General features: G+C 42.2%; 1 protein-coding gene across 1 annotated transcript in view; it reads right to left on the reverse strand.

Moving 5' to 3' along the window:
* ascc3 (activating signal cointegrator 1 complex subunit 3) overlaps nt 1–20,475 on the reverse strand; it is a 177,222-nt gene that overhangs the window by 45,413 nt on the left and 111,334 nt on the right. The window contains exons 15-24 of the mRNA XM_038712324.1: nt 15,720–15,911; nt 13,957–14,181; nt 12,233–12,352; nt 11,851–12,015; nt 9,511–9,597; nt 9,103–9,279; nt 7,014–7,239; nt 6,134–6,288; nt 3,266–3,364; nt 3,003–3,171 (exon numbers count right to left, since the gene is read on the reverse strand). Of these exons, the coding sequence (XP_038568252.1) occupies nt 3,003–3,171; nt 3,266–3,364; nt 6,134–6,288; nt 7,014–7,239; nt 9,103–9,279; nt 9,511–9,597; nt 11,851–12,015; nt 12,233–12,352; nt 13,957–14,181; nt 15,720–15,911 (1,615 nt within the window). The remainder of the gene's footprint in view (nt 1–3,002; nt 3,172–3,265; nt 3,365–6,133; nt 6,289–7,013; nt 7,240–9,102; nt 9,280–9,510; nt 9,598–11,850; nt 12,016–12,232; nt 12,353–13,956; nt 14,182–15,719; nt 15,912–20,475) is intronic.

The following is a 20,475-nucleotide window of genomic DNA, read 5'->3' on the forward strand; positions in this document are numbered from 1 at the left end:
TCAAACGACTAAACCGCCTTCAGCTTCTTCATGTTCAAAACAAACAACACTCTTTCATCAGATTGAAAACTGAAGCAGCATCAAGCATCAGCAGCAAGCAAGACATCATTTTTTGGCCGCTTGCGGGAAGCAGAACAAGATTTAAAACAATACTGCCATAATATCATCCTATAAAGAGGCTGCGGTGAACATCTGACAGACACGGAGCAATGTCAGTATCTATTTGGAGTTGTGTCCAGCTGGTGACTGTAAGCCCGATATTCAATCACACCTTTTAGTTCTGGTCCTCCAGCTCCTGAGGAGAATACCTGGCTCTTTAGCTGCTATATGTTCGCCAGCTAGTCTTTGGCTTTGTCTGTCTGCTGTTTGGAGCTAGAAAAGAGGTAGCGTACGTCAGGTTTAGTCGAGCGTTTGCACTGAAAACAGCTGCCTGCTGAGATAAAAGACAAGGTTGGGTGATAAAGCTACGAAGAGATAGGTGGTGGTGATTGGAAAGATTTTCAAGAGGTCATTGTGAAAAGACAACATCGAACAATGGCTGCAGAGCTGGTTGTGTGAGGGTTAAAAACACTGCATTCAACATATTATACTAAGAATTTAATGTGGGTGTATTTAATGACAGACTTTGGCTGACATGATGTATCCCTGTTTGTTTGGTTTTCAGACGCATTAAAAAGAGCCAAGTCGGATTTCTCAGAGCTTTCAGAAACATCAGTGTTTTCCAGTTGAAATGAATGCCATCTACAATGCAGACAATGGTAATTACTCTTACTCCAACATGAAATGAATGAGGCCTAATTCTCTATGGAATTGTTACTAGAAGCTGCCCACATTACACATAGTCATATGAACCAGTGATCATATGAAAACACTGATTAGTGCATTGACTTTATCTTCTATTTTCTCAACATCCGCAGAAATGGAACACAGAGTTTTTCTATTTACTGTGCAGTCAGTGTCTCAAAATCTCTGGACTGTAATCAATATTCAACCACATATCTGATGCTTGAGTACTTTGAAGATAGTTTACTCTTAGACTTGCCAAGGCATTATATGTTCTGATGCGATCCCATGTTGCTCTCTTCATGTGCCTCTATTTAAATTCAAGCGGTCCGGGGAGAGGCTGTTTTATTAATGAAAGACTGGAGATGCCCTGTGATATGATCTCCTCTGTGCTGTGGGGGTTTTCCCCGATAGCTGCCGTAATTGTGTCTGCTCTTACTGAGGGGAAATGCGGTCAGAAATGATATGCTGGTTCCTTTCTTACAGTCTGGAGGAGTGAATGAGCGGGTATGGGAGGATTAGATGCTTTTGTTCTCTAGTCTACATGGGGTTTTGATGTCTCAGAGCAGCTTCCAAACAGCTTGGCCATTTTGTGGTAGTGAGCTGACTGTAAGTTCTAGTTAGAGTTTAGGCAAAGAATCCTTTCACTTCTGCCAGTATTAGATTTCAGCTAAGGTTTCTTTCACTATATATAAAAAGATGCATGGAAAGCCTGTGCTAGTTTAGTCCAATAATGTACAGCTAATTTATACTACAGTAAAAAATGTTCACGTGTTTGTATTGACAGTTCAGCACATGTTACTATAGTAACCAGTCTTTGTCCACAATTAGCAGGCCAAAGAGGAAAACTTACATGTGAGTCCACACAAAGGTTTTCAGGTTAGTTTTAGAAAAACGATCTCTGACACTGAACATCTATAATAATGTGGAAACTTACAAAAATTACAGACATCACCTGGTTATTCTGCTGATGCTGGGGTAAACTTCCAGTCTGTCTCGCCAATAGCTGTCCTTATCTTGTTGCGTAGAGCGGTTTTCATTAAAGAAAAGCTCCACTAACTTAGTGACAAATTGCATTCCTATAGCTGATTCACAATAAAAGCGTCCTGCTCTCTAGAGAAGAAAGCTTTTAATGTGAAATCTTTGGTTTGTATCAGCAGTATCTCTTGAAAGTGGAGTGAAACAAAACTACAAATAACAGAGATGCAGTTAGAAGTAAATATAGAAGTTTTAGACAAAAAAGAACTACATGTTTAGATAGAAAATAAATAATAAAATAAAAAGTACGACTAAGATGAATTGTGAGCGGGACAAATTAAGTGATTGTGACATTTGTCTGGCATTTCAGTTGTGATATTTCTTGTTCCTTACAGGCAGACATATACGTCGATACTGAATAATCTGTCATAACCTTCAGTAATGTCAGCAGAAATATCTGGCCCCTGCTGCGCGAATGTAGCTGCGTGGTTGTCAGAGTTCGGCCAGCGTAGCTCTGAATTATCACGTGTTTTGGATGCCGAGCTGCGTCCACCGTGTGGCGCTAGAGAACACCCACTAATAATACGTTATGTTCCAGTAAATAAAAGAAAACTCACAAGCTTCACTGCATCTGCATGGTCTTATGACTTTGCTGAACAAATCTGAGGTGGATGTGGTTAACCTGCTAGGAGTAGTTTGTAATTGTATAATAAAGTATAATTTCCTGTTGGCATGTAGACGTCTTCCAAGATGACAGGTGTTCAGAACGCAGAGCGAACATTTGAAGTTAATCTAATAAATTCTCTAGGAGGAGTTTGTGAAAGTACGGAGCCTGTAAATGCCCCTAAAACTGCATATTCAATTACAAATGTCTGACTTCCTGTTGGCCCTGATCATACAAGTCAAGGATACTTTACTACAGAATGAATACTTTTAATTTGGATACTTTAAGTGCATTTAGCTGATACGGTAGGATTTTAAATGCAGGGCTTTTACTTGTAATGGAGCATTTTTCCATTGTGACACGGCTCCTTTTTATTTAAGTGAAAGGTCTGAGTACTTGACTGGACTAGAGTAGCAGTACTCAGTCTGGCTCTTAACAATGGGCTGCAGCAACTGGAATCTAACAGCTGGAAACATTTAGTATATATTAGTACTGTGACACACTAACAGACTTCGTCCACTGAGGCAGATCCCTGCTGTCACGTCATAAACGTGTGTTCTAGTGTGAGCCGGTCTACCTGTGTGTGGGGGGTGTCTCTCGGGTAAGATGAGGTTCTGGAAGTTAATGATGCAGACGGCCTCGGCCCCAAGCCAGCGGTCCGACACTGCCTTGATGTAGTACTGGGAAGGCAACGGCTCAAAGATGGGGATGGTGAACACTATGTTCTGAGGCTCTCCTGTTACCACCTTGAGGGAGGAACACGCACATCAATCATGATGTAATCTTTGAGTGACACTGTCCTCGTGTCAACTGGGGTCCCTGATAAAAAACAAAACAAACCTGTTTCTTCTGCAGGAGCAAGTACTCCGAGTGGTAGATGTGATCATTGATTGGATCCTCCACCCATAACCACCATGGCTCCCCCACTGACCCGTGGACCTGAATCATTGAGGGAAGGCACATTTCACTCAGACATTCATTTCAACAAGCAAAAGAACAAGCTGGTTTGATCCCCCGCTCCGGTGTATCAAAGTGTCCTTGAGCAAGACACTGACCCCTAAACGCTCCCGGTGAGCAGGATGCACCTTGTGAAACGGTGAATGTTGGCATGTGTTGTGAAGTGCTGTATAAAAGCACTCCATTAATCTTTTTTAACTTTCAATTCAATAAACAAACTATCAGCCTTCAGAAACGCTGCCAGCTAATCTGGGAATAAAGAACTAAACTAAATAATGCTTGCACGTCGTGGCAGTTTGTCCAGTATGTATGTGTCAGTGTGGTCTGTTTCCCGGGTGCCATCAGGGAGGCGGCTCATGTGTCGGTACATGTGTCCTGGCTCTGCAGCCAGATCAGGGCTAAGCCAGCCAGTCTTCCATTACCGCTCTCCCATGATCGGAGCATGCGTCGCTAATCGGACATAAACATTCATCTTCATATTCAGCCCTGCTACAAAGAGCTTCCTTTTCCGCTCAGATTCCACGACCAGCTCGGGACTAAGCTTCCCATGATCCCCTGTGTCTGCGCACTGAGGTGGGACATGCTGATAAGGCCTGGAGGCATTCTGGTTCTCTATGGCTGCAAGAAAAACAACATGGGAGGAGCAGCTCTTCCTGTGTCCGTCGTGAAAATGGGGCTACACTGGTTGTGTCAGTAAGTAGTGGCGTGTATGTGGGGGTGCTGTGAAGTAGTCTACTGTCATCTGCTGCAGTATTTCCCGTTAATTAACGAGACCATGGCGGCCCGCCACAGTCTAATTTGCTCCGCCACAGTCTCAAAATGAACCGAAAATATTTTTACTCATCTCATAATAACGTTTCAGACCTCTAACGTGTTTTGTATGCGCTGCTGTGAGCTCGCACGCTCAGACGCTTTCGGCATCCCGCTTTTCTTTTGAGGTAACTATGGTGACATTAACGGTCTGTTTCTGTCATAAATTCACACGTATTCAAGCCTTTACGGTAACTGAAACGGCCCAGAGCGAACTGACAGGCAGGTTAGAGACTTTATCCTGTCAGTTTGTCTCTTTACAAAGACAAGTGTTGCAGTGTGAGAGTCCTACCTGAAGAGAGGCTGTGAAGTCTTCATGTTACGCCGTACGAGAACAACATACAACATTATTTATCAAACTGGTTTTCAAAATAAAGTAGTCACAGAAAGTATAAAACATATTTCATGTGTTAAACTAAAAGTTAAAAAAACTACTTTCTATTCTTTGATTTAGGGTTGCTGGAAAAACATTACATAGGCTACATATGTTGACTTGTTGCTGTTTCATCACCATTTATAGCTCTACAATGGGCTTATGATCAAATAGTTTATTAGAGCACAGCATTGTTTACAAGAGTGCAAAGTTCTTCATAGATAACTTCTTAATTTTGACCCAAATTAATGCAATTAACTTTAAAATAAAACATTTTTTCCACCCACCACAGTCTCTTAAAATCCTGTGGGAAACACTGTACTGTAGCCATGTTGTGTTTGAGGCACTGGGTTATACTGCAGGAGTGGATGGAGATGTTTTCAATGGACCTTTTGATTCATTTAGACTTTCTTGCAGAGACTCCAAGTGGTCTTTGGAACAAGCAGAGTGATCTGTTTGAATTGGACACCAGGTTACTGTAGATTTGACCCCTACCTCTGGACCTTATTTTGGAAGCACTGCTTACTTTCTTTAAGTGCATTACTGTTACAAGACACTACTTCTTGATTTTTATGTTACTGTATGTCCGAGCCTTCTGACGGACAGCGCAGTGAGACGCCCTAGTTTCACCAATACCGCGCAGCTTCAACTTACTTTTACAGTACTACTGAGGCAAGAATTATACTTTCCGCGTCCCCGAGGGTCCGCATGACAAAAAGATCGTCATCAGAGGAGGGAACGCGCAGGGTCCGTGTGGACGTCCGCGTGCCTCCTGTTTATTGTGACCATGCCAGGTCCGCGACTAGCGCTACCAGGGCAACAACCGATCTACTGCGTGTGGAACGTGTCCGCCAAGCTGACTCCAGAAAGTAGTATAAACAGAAGTAGTCCGCGGGGTCCGCAGCTGCTCCAGAGTATTTTTTTCGAGGCTTTACAGTTTTCGCCTGGCTTTGACTGGGTGCATTGTTAGATGTAATAATCTCACCTTTCAACCCTCTCCCACAGCAATACTTACCCTGTCTGAGGTGTTTGTCCTGCACATGCTCACTAAAAAAGTCAACAAGAAACCTGGTTTTCTGTATACCAGGCGCTCTCCATTACAGAAACCAGGTTTCTTTTGTACATAAAAATACTTCAAGTGTCAACTACCAGCTAAAGGACCAATAATTGTTTTTTATTTTTTGTATGTTGTTTTTATTATCTTAATTCATTCACCTTCATTAACTTTTATAGAATAATTTTTTTTTGAACTTTTGAAAAAACCTAAGCAAGGACAGGGAATGAATTTTGTTGTAGTGCCAAACTTCTACTTTTCCAAGCACTTTTTGTCTTATCTGGAAGCTCTGTTCAATTTGGGGGTGTTGACTGAGCTAGCAAAAAATCAGGGGATATATCTTAGCAGTTGTAGGTAGCAGTAAAAACTGGTAATGAAAAACGTCTCTTGAAACTGCAACATAAAATCAGGCAAACACCTTGAAGACTATGACATGTTCTTTCACTTTACGCTTGCCGTTTCAAGCACACAGCAGCAGTGTGGTCCCGTGTTACAGTATGCCATCAATGTTTACCTGGTCGTTCCAGCGAAAGTCAGGCGTGATGACGAGACGAACACGTAGGACGGTGCGCGTGATTGGCTGGATGCTGGCCTCCATTGTGATGGAGGGGATCTGGTGGACGCACTGTTTGACTGTTAACCCGATGTTGACATGGTGCAGCATGTGACCTGGGAAACAACACACCTGGCATTAACGTGTGTTTTATGTCCTAATTACTATTATTATTATTTACAAGGCTAAATTCCGAGCAACATACATTTCTACAGCATCAATACAACAACAGAGTCAGTTCATACTCACAACTCTGCTGCCCTGTCTCGTTTTTTTTTAGCAAATATATAGTTTCATTCACTAACTTGTCCCAATTGCTTCAACTTTGCTGTTCTTTTGGTCAGGGACTCTGCTACCGTCAATCAAAATCAACACTTCCTGCAGCTGTTTCACATTAACAGCCAACTAGGGCCAGAGAAGGATTATACCATCCGAGCCCCTGAAAGGCTTTTAATCTGAAACATCTGTTCAAGAAGTGCTGGATTAATTGACGGTAGCTTAACAGAAAAACAAAAAAAGGCAAAGTAGAACTGACTGGATTGAGAGCCTCACAGCAGCAGCGTAGTGACCAAGACATGAAATTTACATTATCCTGGAAACAGGTAAACATGGAGGAAGTGCTGAGTTTGCATTACCAACTAAATAAAATGGGAGCTTATCAGAAAACACAAAAATATGATAAAATATACTTAAAAACCCGGTTACTTTTCAAAAAAAGATCTGGTTCTTCCTGAAGTTGTGGTAAATAAAGGCCCCGGCCACTATTTGAGAATGCAGGGCATATTTACACCTGCCATTTGGGTGCTTTATGCCTGTATTGTAGTGTAGTTTAGAATTTTACCGATCTCATCCTTCCTCATTTCCTTCAGTTTGTCCACAGTGAGCTTCTTCTCCTCCAAGCGGTTCAGTACAACGTGGCTCAGGCTGGGGAACTGGCGGAGAGGGTGGGCAAAGCCCCACAACCGCTTGTCAATCACCTTGCAGAGGGTGAGCAGTCGGTAGGTCATGGCCGGCCACCGCTTCCTCAGAGCAATCTCAAACAAAGCCCTGATGATCCGAGCAGCATTCTGTGAGAAGTGACAACAGCAGAAGGAAGGAAAAGACTAGAGTTACCACCCCGCGGTTGTATGTCTCTGTCAAGTTGCAGTTTACATGTGTCCAGACTCATATAATGTAGTTAATACTTGGATAGTGGAAGTTAACAACCTCCCTGTCTGTTTCTGAGCTGTGGTGTAGAATAACGGCCAAAAAGTATGTAGCTGACCTTCATCCCTAGTGTAAGGCCCCATCCACACTACTCTGTTTTACTTTACAAACGGAGAATTTAAACTAATACGATATCTGTCCGCAGCAGCAGCATTTTAGCTGCGTATCAGAGTTGATCTCCGTTTACATGAAAACGACTGAAAACGCACATCTAGTGGCCGTTCAGGTACACTGGACATGCGCGTGCCGGTGTAGAGAAGAAGCAGATGATCTATTCTGTAGTTACTGAAGATTTGCGTAAAGAATAAATAAATACAGACGAAGTATCAGGCCAGGTTTGTATTTTTATTTTTTTTGCATGTACCAATAACGAGCTGGCACTGTTACTGAATGTAACACGGGAGTGTGGTGGTAGAAAACAGACTGGGAGTTGTCGCAAAGTAAACGGCGACATGCACAGTACAAGTGTTATTTGCACTGTACAGAATATGTTAATAAAATACCGTGCCAGAAACTCTGTCAGCAGCATCCTGTTTCTGCTTTGCATGACTTATAAGACCCAATCAAAGAGCCAAATGTGGGCGGCTGCGTCATCGTTTCTAAAGTCCTCCGTTTTTAAAACAACCTCCAGAGTTTCAAAATGCAAAACAGGGTCGGCAGCGTTTTCAAACTTCCCCAAAGTCTTCGTTTTTGCTGTCTTAGTCTGGACGTTTCCGTTTTAATTTGAAAACACAGTAGTGTGGATGGGGCCTAAGATGTTGTTGAAATTACCACATCAATTCTTGCATTTTGGCCAAAAACCTGTTTGTCAAGTTCATGTTAAGGTCACAGTGACCTTTGACCACCAATTTCTAATCAGTTCATTGTTGAGACCAAGTGGACGTTTAAAGGCTCATGTTCATGGGAACGAGGCAGCTATCTCTGGCAGGGAGACACAAAAAGCTGAATCAGCCCTGGAAGGACCCATATCACTGCTGCATTTGTAAACAGATTATTTCCCCCTTCCCAATACAGCAGCAGTTTTAACACTAAAGTTGAAATAAAACAGCTGAAACGCATTTGCACTGGAGCAGAAGTCACTTGCAGCAGCTGTACGCTACATCATGCTGGATCATGTGTGATCAGGAGGAGGTCTGGCTGGGTTCAGTAGCCCAGGTTGGTCATAGTTGTGCGCTGATGGATTGCTGATCAGGAGGAGCGGTACGGTGGCAGCACTGCTCACTGATGGTCAGGTGTTAATGTGATCTGATTGTCTGGGGAGGTCTGAATGCCCTCTGGAGAGGGATTATTGAAATCCGGCTGTACGCTCGGCTGGGTGAGGCCGAGAGGTCTGGTTTGAGGAGGAAAGACACTGAAAAGGGATCCTGTTAAACCTTCCCACTCTTCTGCGCCACACTTATTAAGTGCCTGACTGCTGGAATATTGATGAAATTGTGCAAAGCATTTCTGTTTAACAGCCAAATCTAAAGTATGTTTATGTTCATCAGTCCAAAACTAAAATAAAACTGTAATTAGATGGACTTACAACCGCAAAAACATCATCCTGTGTAGCATCAAAATGGACACATCTACTGATGACTTCATTTCAAACTGCTAACTGCTGTAACTTCATTCATTTGAAGGAATTTTAACCCTCAAATGTGTCATTTGATGGTTTGATTTTGTGATATTGTTTGTATGTTTGCTTATCTTGTAGTGTGTGTGTGTGGTTCCTTTTTCTTCACCTGTGCCACATACGACAGGTCTGAGATGAGGGAGAAGCTGTCCACCTCTCCACGGCTGATGTACGTCTGAAGCAGTATGTTGATCTTGCCGTAGCCGTTCTCCACGCCGCCCGCGGCCGGCAGCTCACAGTAGTTACACAGCAACTGCTCCAGCTCCTCCATCTCCTCATCACGAACCTGCCAACACACATCACCAACATGATACACTAAAATGTTCATCATAATTTAGCAGATAAGTACATTCCAACCACATACTGTCAGACCTGTAATGTAGACTAAATCCATGATATGTTTGCTCGGTGTGTGAGTGCAGGTTTATAGTTCTGAAACATAATTTGGACTATCCAGTCAGTGCCTGGCTGGACCTCCGACAGCTGTTGTTGAAGCTTATGCATGATGACCTCTCACCTTAAGCTGTTCAAACTCTTCCGCCTTGGACAAAATACCGAGGATGTCGGCTTCTGTTCGCTGAGAGTTGAAGTTTTCATTGAAAGTCTTCACAGAAGGAGGGAAAAGAAATAGAAGTGGTTAATGGAGCTTCTATGAGGACGAGTCGTTATGTCTTGTACTTTTGGTTGGCCCTTCCACTAAAAAAAATAAAAATAAATCAAGGTGCTTATTTTTTCTTTGAAAAAAACTAAATTAAAAATGTGAATTTCATCTGGTAACTGAAGGTAAAACAAGGTAGATTTATTTTGTCACAATATAACAGGTTCTGTTATGTAGCAGACAATATACATTAATACAGAATTATAATAAAACAGTAAACAGAAATAATCTATCATCAATGGAGCAGTGCTGAGGATGAATTAGAGTTTAAGAGTCTGATAGCCTGGGGGGAAAAGCTGGTGGGGTGTGGCAGCAGATACCTCTGTATCTTCCCAGAAGGCAGCAGGGTGAGCAGGCTGTGGCTGGGTGGGAACTGTCCTTTAGTATCTTTGGGCTCTGCGTAGACACCTCACCTCACTGATATCACTAGCCATGTTTCCATCTAATTGTCATGCAAATTTTAAGCGTACTTTTGAAATGTCACAAGAAATATGTGCGTTTCTATCAGCTGGTTTGGAGCGAATAAACCAGGCTGCGGCGAGCGTCGTTACGTCAGTAGTTGACGTTACACATGGCTGTAATAAACAAGATGCCTGGGTTCCAAACCAGAAACAAAACCAGCCGCATGAACCTGATGGCCACTGATCTTAGAAAAACAGAGAGAGGTCCTCAGAAATGTGTTTGAAGCGGGCAAACTGCTACCAGCCGTGTCTCCGCACGTTATGGGAATATCCGGTGTTCTGCAGAGTTTTGCATGCACCTCCAGATAATGCTTTTAAACGCTCTAATATCCTTTGTGAGGTTCATCAGCGGTGATAAATGATTCCAAGTATATATTTTATGAACATTTAGAGTCGTTAATATTTTATTACACTCAGCAGAAGCAGCATTCACTGAGATTCAGCAAAAATATGCGGTGATAACCCCGTTTGATCAGCGTGCAGAGCAAAGGATCTGAGGAGGACATTTAAGAGGTGAACGCATCATTCAGTAGAACAGCTGATGAAGGCTGCCTGCCCAGATCTGCATCCACCTCTTTTCTCAGCACAAATGAGCATCACCAGCCACGAGGGGCAGGAAATTCTGCAGGTGTGCAGAACTCTGCACAACCGGGCGAGACGCCGACAGCAGAAACAGCAGATCAGTCTTGAGTAACAAGTTCACTACGTCGGAAAATGTTTTTCTTTGGAAAAAGGATTTTTTCCACCTGAATTTTGCCGTTTCCATCAACCTTTTCTAATGCGATACTTCCAAAATGCGCATTAAAAAATGTTGAAACACGGCTACTGATGCTCGGGATGGGTACCAATGACCTTCTGAGCAGTTTTAATCACCCGCTGCAGAGCCCTCCGCTCCGCTAAGGCAGCATTAATTGTACCAACTTTATGAAACTCAGCAACAGGTGAGTATTATCCAAATGACGTGTAATTGCCCTTTTGCAATATTTCTTTCTTACCTACACATGTTTTACTGATGCAGCGGTAGATTGGGGCGCACGTGTAATGCTAAACAGCTTGCTGTATCTTGAACACTTTCAGGTTATTCTAAGATTATCTGGCTCAAACACAGAGTTTATGGTCGTGGGATTCCTCTGCTGCCATAGCAACTTGTGCCACTTGGTCTCTGACATCTCCATGCTGTTGATTTAATCTGTATTTATTCATAATGCCCACATGTTCGTGGTATCAAAACTTCATGAGAAAAGACAGAATAAACAATGATTTTATTTGTTATCTGATAACTGATGTACTGTACAAAGTATTTTTGCACAGTGCATCACATATACAGCATATCGTAATATAGAATATGGAATAAACTCAAATCTAAATTAAGTTTACTGTTCTGTTTACTACTATCTAGACAAATCTACTGGTTGCCAAATCTTTTCATACGCTAGGCAACATTTAAAATTAACCAGCAAATATATGCTTAAAAAAATGTATCTGATGTAGAAGTGAGTCTACAGACCTCTATGGTGTTGTATCTGATGTAGAAGTGAGTCTACAGACCTCTATGTAGAAGTGAGTCTACAGACCTCTATGGTGTTGTATCTGATGTAGAAGTGAGTCTACAGACCTCTATGGTGCTGTATCTGATGTAGAAGTGAGTCTACAGACCTCTATGGTGTTGTATCTGATGTAGAAGTGAGTCTACAGACCTCTATGGTGTTGTATCTGATGTAGAAGTGAGTCTACAGACCTCTATGGTGTTGTATCTGATGTAGAAGTGGCTGGCGGTCCTGCCCAGGTCAGTGGAGGCAAAGTAGCCGGTGCGCTCCTCAAAGCGGATCATCCTGGCCTTATCCAGCTTTCTGCCCGACTCCACCACCAGCTCCTTCCTGTACAGCTCCAAGGAGGGATCCATCTGAAACAAATGTAAAAGCTGCGTTTCTAATCGCCCGATCACGTTCAGGTATGTGGGACTGAAATAACTGTGTTGTGTGCATTCTCTAACATTCGTGTCAGGTCTTGTTTTTACTTGCTAAATAATAATTTTAGAAGCTCCATCACTTGCTAAATGTTCTGCTATGATCTTGGACAGACAGGCAGAATAAAAGCGATGACACTCTGACATCACCAACCTGATAGGCCTTGTGGTTGATGCCGTATGCCAGTGGGTTGGCCCTCATGCGAACATAGAGGTAAGTATAACTGAGCCACTTCACTGCCTCCTCCACATTGGTGACAGTCCCCAGAGCAACCTGAATCCAGGAGAGGAGAGAGAAACGCTCACACAGTCATCAGCATCGCTGGTCTCTGGCACTCTCTAGTGGACACTTGAGGGTACTACAGCCTCAACACAGCAGTCCAGTTCTGTTTCCATTGACTCTTTCCAACATCACTATCAAACTCGGCTCAAACAGACTCAAAAGGCAGACAGGGGTCACATGTTTTCTTTCCAACCCAGCTGGTGAAGCGGATCACTTACATGCAGGGTACATCAACGTGTTTGTAATCAGAATGGAAAAAGGATCATTTTTGGTGATTCCTCACTGGTGGACTGACGAATCTACTGACGCGCTTCATCACAAAGCCTTCATCAGAGTCTATGTGACATACTTGATATTTTTAAAAGACATATTATGCAATCAGCCGTTAGCAGGAAAAATACAGCACCATCTATTTCTTCTTATCTTTTTATTTAATGGTTTCTTACTTTTTCATTATTTTATTTCAAGTTATTATTAGTTTTCTTTCTTTTTTTCTGGGGTATATTGTTTTCCTGCTGATTGTTGATTCACATGATGTGCTCTCTAAAAAGAGAACTCACTGATGCCTTGCATGGTCTGATTAAGGCTTCACGCTGAAATGCATCAGCAGATTTCATTCCCCTGAATGACACCACAAAAAAATGAGCAAGATATGAAGTGACTCCTACTTCGTTATCGCCATCAGAGGGCCACTTTTTTTCAGAAAAACAAGCAAAAACAAACAAATTACAGTTTATGTGTTGTATGTGTATGTAACGATGAGGTGTTGAAAATGAGCACATACAGCAGGTGTTGAATACATACGCAGATCAGCCATTACATTCTGACCACTGACAGGTGAAGTGAATAACACTGATTATCTCGTTACCATGGCACCTGTCAGTGGGTGGGATATATTAGGCAGCAGGTGAACACTGTGTCCTCAAAGTTGATGTGTTAGAAGCAGGAAAAATTGGGCAAGCGTAAGGATTTGAACGACTTTGACAAAGGCAAAACTGTGATGGCAAGACGACTGGATCAGAGCATCTCTAAAACTGCAGCTCCGGTGGGGTGTTCTTTTGGAGTGGCCTTTTATTGTGGCCAGCCTAAGGCCTTTTATTGTGGCCAGCCTAAGGCCTTTTATTGTGGCCAGCCTAAGGAACACCTGTGCAATGCCCCTGCTGTCTGATCAGCATCTTGATATGCCACACCTGTGAGGTGGCTGGATTATCTCGGTAAAGGAGAAGTGCTCACTGACACAGATTTTGACAGATTTGTGAACAATATTTGAGAGAAATAGGCCTTTTGTGTACATAGAGAAAGTCTCAGATCTTTGAGTTCAGCTCATGATGAATGGGGGCAAAAACAAAAGTGACAAAAAACACACACACACACACACACACACACACACACACACACACACAGGTATATATTACACAGGAACCTCGTGTAATTAAGTCCCCACAACATCATAAATGATGACACCTGCTGAAGCTCTGGAAAATTGGTCAAGAATTTCTGTCCCTTGAAACTTGAACCAAAAACACACTCACAGCCTGAAGAAGAATAAAGAAAACATTAATAGCTCTATTCAAACTGGGCTAATGGACACTGACCTCAGCGTTGAGGTTGTCGGCCAGGTTATTCAGGAACTGACTCTCGATGGGGTTCTGCTGGGTGAGCAGAGTCAGGTAGTGGCTCAGTTTGTCATGGGTGGTGATGATGGTGCCTTCACCGTACTTGTCAAACTGGGGACGACCTGCGCGCCCGAAAATCTGCATGACGTCCAGGATGCCCAGATCCACCAGGGTACCGCGCTTGGCATCGTAGATCTGAGTACCCTGAAAACACGAGAGAGAAGCCGCTTCAGAGGACCAGACACAGACGCAAGAACACTTATTCAAACATCTTTGTGAATAATTTGTGAATATCTCATTACATAGGAGTAAAAAAAAAAAGCTAATTTAAAGCTGAAAATGTGCCAACAACATTCTACACATCGTGTTTCCCCTGCGGTGCAACATCTACAAGAGGAGAGCTTCATATGTAATAATCTCAGTCATTATATTATATATATATATTATAGAGAACGGGGATTTAAAATTTTATTTTTCTTCAATTAAATTTAAATTTTATCAAAATGTCACATGTAATAAAAAAAAACTTTAACTTGGAATCATGAGCACCGACTCTACATATAGCTTTCTAAATATTAGAAACTATACGGAAACTTTCTAACACAAACTGATGCTGCTGTAACTGTATGGACGTTAAATTAAATTTAATGGTTAGTTAAAGTATCATTTCCCCCACGGGCTTGATGACATTACAGTTTAGGCTGATTCAATTAACAGTTTTTTTTAACAATTACCTACAATTCAGTGTTTATCCTACTAACATGTATTGTGTGTGGATCCAAAGCCTGATTTATCTTGTACATCCTTTATAACCGCAAACACACACAGTCCTGCTGCTAGAAATACTATTTATCTCCTGTTACAGTTATTTTGTTAACCTAAATGAAACTATATATTTTATGTGCTCTTTTTGAAAATGAAGGAACCACTTGAAAACAGACGCCCCCCAACGGTGCGCTGGGCAAAATTACTGATTGAGTTTTAACTCCAAAACCGGCCGATGTTGTTGCTCCAAATCTAAGCGGGCACCATGTTGATTATTGCGCAATACCTGCAAGCTGCCTGCCTGCTCTTGACATTTCTGCAGAGAGGAAACGTGCCGCTTGAGAACACACGGTGTTTTTCGCCACCCGTTGGAGATACATAGACATGCAGGGTACCAAATGAAAGGTCTGCTCGAGCCGGATCGATTGATGCCCCCATCACTGTGGGATGTTCCGTTCTCAACCTACAAGCCTGTAAAGCGTGGGTGTGCTTTTGGTGACAAGAATGTTGATGAATACTCACTGTTTTAATCAATATTTCTTTGTTGTATGGACAGAAAAGGTTATTTAAAGATATCTACCAATAAAATCAACATTTTAACAATAAATATTGCCAAAATATAGACATTTTCCTGGTATATTGTATGTATGACTGTTGTATTTTAGTTTATTTTCATCAGATTTAGAGTTACAATTGCATTCTAGGTGTATTAGAACATATTTAGTTGCATTATAAGCTTCCTTATGATGGTTTTGATGGTTTATTGCATTAAAATAAAGCTTTTTTTTACCAGGCGAGGTATCAGATTTTATCTTTATTGCATCTCCATGTAGTCTGCAATTGTGAAATAAATATATTAATATACAATGCATTTCTATTCCTTAGCTTCTGACTTCTGAGACCAGAATTATGCATCTAGGCCAAATGTTGAGGAGTTATTCCTGATTCATTTTGGGTATGTTAGAAGAAATGCAAACCTTGATGATAACTGCATGAGCTGGCAGGTTCACTCCCCAGGCCAGGGTGGCAGTACAGACAAGCACCTTAAGGTGGCCTTTGGAGAACATGCTCTCCATCATGCTACGGTCAGACCTCAGCATGCCAGCATGGTGAATCCCAAAGCCTTCTGGGAACATCTCCTTCATCTGCTTGTTTCTGGAGCGCTGGATCTGAAAGAGGTGGTAAGAGAGGTTAGTTTAAAAAAAAGGAAAGAAAAGCGCCCGAGGGAGCGTGAAGGAAAGCGTGCTGGATTTTGAGTGTCTAAAATGAGAAATAAGCTCAGATTAAATATCATGTTAGACTGCAGAGAAAGGGAGGGCTCTGACAGAAACTGACGTGAGTCATAATTGTTATTGCTGTTATTTCTCCCAGAATAACAGCAACAATAACAGGAACAGCTTGGAATAAAATGCTCTCTACTACAAGAACATGACAATGTGTAAGTGGCTAAGAAAGTATAGCTGAATCAGCAGCTCTCTAAACACGGTCTGAACAAAAAACCGAACATGATCAGCTTCACAAAAGTATTACAGGCTGTTACAGTGAGTTGTGATAACATGCACAGGTGTTAGCTCGCTGTAGATTCAAAGAACACACACAGTCAGATTGAGATGTGTGCTGGTGACTGACAGCAGGGCTGTGACCTGGCCTCAACTCATCATAGGGCCTTATCTCTCTGTCTCTGAGGTCAGCGCCCAGCACTCCTCTGCACAGTAAAAAAAAATAAAGTCCATTACTGCCAGCAGCTGTCAGTTTTGCACGCATGCACGCACGCTGTACAGTTGGCAGTTTTTTTTTTATTGCAATTACTTACAGCTGAATAATCACTTTACTTTCTACATGAAAAATAATACAAAACACATTCCTGAAAAAACACACTGTATTTTACAGACCATTAATGTCCAAGTCAGGATGTAAAAGGATGCAATTACGGTAAAAAAACTGTAGGTTTTTTCTGTCTTTCTCCATCACCAGGATTACATTGTTTGTCAGTGCCTTCCAAAAGCGTTACCAATGACCGTGACAAAAATGATTTCCTGATCTGCTCCACCTCTGGGGTTTAGGTTTAGCACATAAACTGTTTGGTAGGGTTTGGGAATGATAACAGTTTGGGTGGCGATGCACTGAGCTCCTCTCTCCTCCTCTCCATCTGTATGCATTCTTGTCCCATTAATGCATTGTTACCAACTCGACTTCTTGTGCTTTCTCATCCCTCTCCTCTCTCCTCCTGTTGTTCCTGCCTCCGAAGCTGTGGAGTCTGGATCTGTGATTGCAAGCCACCTACTGCCCCCATGTTCCTGCTCCACACCCGCTGCTACGATTATTATTATTAGTCTTCTTCTTATAATTATCATTATTGTTACCATCATTATAATTACTGTTATTATTTGTATTAATATTAATACCACCACCATTGCTATCATTTTGCATCTCTATGAGGAATTGTGCTACTGTGTCTTCTCTTTCCTGCTGCTGTGAAATGTAAAAATAGTTTGCATGGAGGCATAAGACCAAAACAATGCTGTAATTTTTCTTGGAAGGAAAGTCTCTACATTCGTCATTTCACTATCAACAAAAAACTTTCCCTTCACCCGAGCATTCATTTCTTTTTAAACAATATACGCACATTTTTTCCCCCTCACTTCGGCCAGTCCCCCCTACATCACAGTCTGTGTTGCTACTAGTTCCCACTGTTGGCCGGAGGAGGGTGAATACCGAATCAGACCAACAAGTACGAGACACTAGAGCTGATTCAAGGACATGATCTGTCACTGGCTTCCTGCCAAAAACACACCGTTTTTGTTTGATGAGGCAAAGCTCTAAGCATGCTGATCGAACAAAGGTGGCTGCACCGTCCAGGCGCTCCAATCAAGGTGCGCCTAGCAGATTCCCTCATCACTAAACTATTGATCTGGCAGTGTATTTGTTATGCTAGTACCAGTTCTATGCTTTGTGTGCAGTGATTAGATGTGCAGATGACAATCCCGAAATGTACACAATGGAACAAAAAGCAATCCTGCTATTCCATCTACAGCTATCTACGTCTGGAAATCAGGAGACACTGTGGGCTGGTGGGAGTCCCCAGGGGCAGGCTGTGCTCCACCATGTGAGCCGGGCATACCAGGCAATTGAAATGCTATGGGTGAGGCTTTGCTTTGAGGTGTCAGGGTGTGTTACAGCCATGCCGCCCGCCTCTAATCTAAGGTGAGTTAGCGCTGATGTATGCTGTGCCATGGCTGTATTTGAGATGGCAGTGACCTAAGCTCCTGATCAAGTCCCATTAGGCTCTGCCGCTCACCGCTGCTCCTGCTGCAGAGCTCACTCTGTCCACAGACAGCTAGCTGCCAGCTCCACTCACTGTCTATCGTTGTTGGGACTATGTAAAGAACACCAGCACCAGAGCTGAAATAAACTATTCAAAAGGTTTTCAAACATCCGTTAAGGACAACTAAATTGCGGTAGATGTAACTAAATGGTTTTAGATTTCTGACGATCTAATTCAAGCACTCATAGACCCCTGATCTGTTCATAATCGTCTGCAGGAGAGAAGCAAAACCATTTTCAGAAATGCGGAAGCATCAGTATTTAGTAATCTGCAATAGCAGACATTTCAAAATGTAAAATCCCACCAAAAATCTGGCAAACTCTGTGGTGAAGAACAGCAGATAGATGGCTTCACCACCATCACCGACTCTCATGAGCACCACAACTATTCATTAACTTTGTTAAAGTGAGGCAGGATGGCTAATTGTTGATTTCATTTAATGGCCCTTGATAGTCATAATGTTTGGTGCTCAGAGAGGCTGGCTGTTAATGCTGGATAGGCAGGAGAGAGTGGGAGGACGAGTTTCCACTCACATCCACTCTACTCCACTTTTCTATCATGAACTGTCTCTAACTCTTAATAATCCGTTCTGTTTTAGCTCCATCTGAGGGGGATATTTACTAAAGCTACTGCAGATCATTGTCAGCAGTGTAAAATGAACTCACTCACAGTGTATTTGGTTTGCATTAAGTGCCACATTTTGCATCGCATCAAAAGCATGAAACACAAAAACACTGTTCTCTGCTGCTGTAATTGTGCATTCTAAATGTTGCCATCTATACATGAAGAAATATTAATTACTGTTAATTACTGTTAATTTCTAATGTGGTCAGCTCCACATAAAGATGAGCGGTTACATTTAAGGGAGGAGTCTGGAGTAATTAAAAATCAATGTGGGAGATTTGTAGTAGTTCTTTTAACATTCTTCAACTACACCGTTACTGTGAAGAGATTAAAATACAACAGACCTACTTAATATGTACATATTATACATATGTAATTAGCTTCAATCAGTTTTGCAGTGGACTGCACATGTGAGCCATTAAAAGTCAATTTTCCTCTATAACAATATAATAAATGTTCAACATATCGTCAATAAATCCATCCATTCATCGTCAACCGCTTATCCTGCGTACAGGGTCGTGGGGGGCCGGAGCCAATCCCAGCCGCCATCGGGCGAAAGGCGGGGTCCACCCTGGACAGGTCGCCAGTCCCTCGCAGGGCCACACAGAGACAAACAACCACTCACACCCAAGGACAATTTTGGAGACGCCAATTAACCTAGCCTGCATGTCTTTGGACGGTGGGAGGAAGCCGGAGCACCCGGAGAGAACCCACGCGGACACGGGGAGAACATGCAAACTCCACACAGAAAGGCCGGTTTGAATCTGCGACCTTCTTGCTGTGAGCGCCATCCACTGGACCACAGTGCCTCCTCATCAATAAATATTTGGTTAAATTCATTTTAATCACAGACAAATTAGCACTTACTTTTGACTGACTGAAAAAAGATTTACTAATCAAATTTTAATCATGAATTATCAGAATAGTTTTGAATGTTCCACCTCAGATTTGTGAAGTCATCCACTGTTTGGCATCAAGTGTTTGTCACGTTCTGACCGTAAAGAAAAGTTTAACCACATAATTAACCATCTGGTTTCTTCAATTTTCACTCAGGAGCAAATATCAGCCTTTAAACTAGAATTTATTTATTTTTTTGACATTTATCCTGATATTTATCGATATCGAATGATATTAAATGTCATTATCGTGATAACATTTTGGGCCATATCGCCCAGCCCTCAGCTTCCTAAATATCACATAAGCCGAAAATCGTGAGCCTCTCCCAAAAGCTGTAGAGGTTTTACTTGTACAAAACTTCTCATTTAACTGCTAGCACCTAAAAACGAGCCACAAATGTTCACAAGACCCTTCTGTCTTCTGGCTCTGTCACAGCTGCCAGAGCTTCATCTAATACAAACAAACTGTCTCACTCGCGGCTCTTCTATCCGCTCTGCTGTCTTAACGTGGCAGGTCCATTAAGCTTGCTCCTCTGAAGCATGACAACTGATCAAGGAAATGAAATTAACATTTAGCAATGCTTTTATTTTATTATTTTTTTTGTCTTGGACTTCACATATCTACCTCACGAATAGTTTATCTTGATGTCCACACCGACGCTGGGGCGCACCCTCCCAAACACACACAGACAGGGTCCGAAATGAACACCCCGCCAAGCACCAAATGCAGGTAGACATCCCATTTGGCAAGTAAAATCTTGTTACTGAAAGTGCAATGAACGTTTCGCAAGTGAAAGAAAAAGCCAATAAGAGTAATTTATCAAAACATAGGCTATAGGGAGGAAGAGTAAGGATGTGTGAGTAGGTGAGGATGGGCTGTGAATGTGC

This window comes from Micropterus salmoides, unplaced genomic scaffold (assembly GCF_014851395.1).
Source record: "Micropterus salmoides isolate LMB-PRFRI ecotype aquatic unplaced genomic scaffold, ASM1485139v1 Ms_hic_scaffold_11, whole genome shotgun sequence".
Classification (NCBI taxonomy): Eukaryota; Metazoa; Chordata; class Actinopteri; order Centrarchiformes; family Centrarchidae; genus Micropterus; species Micropterus salmoides.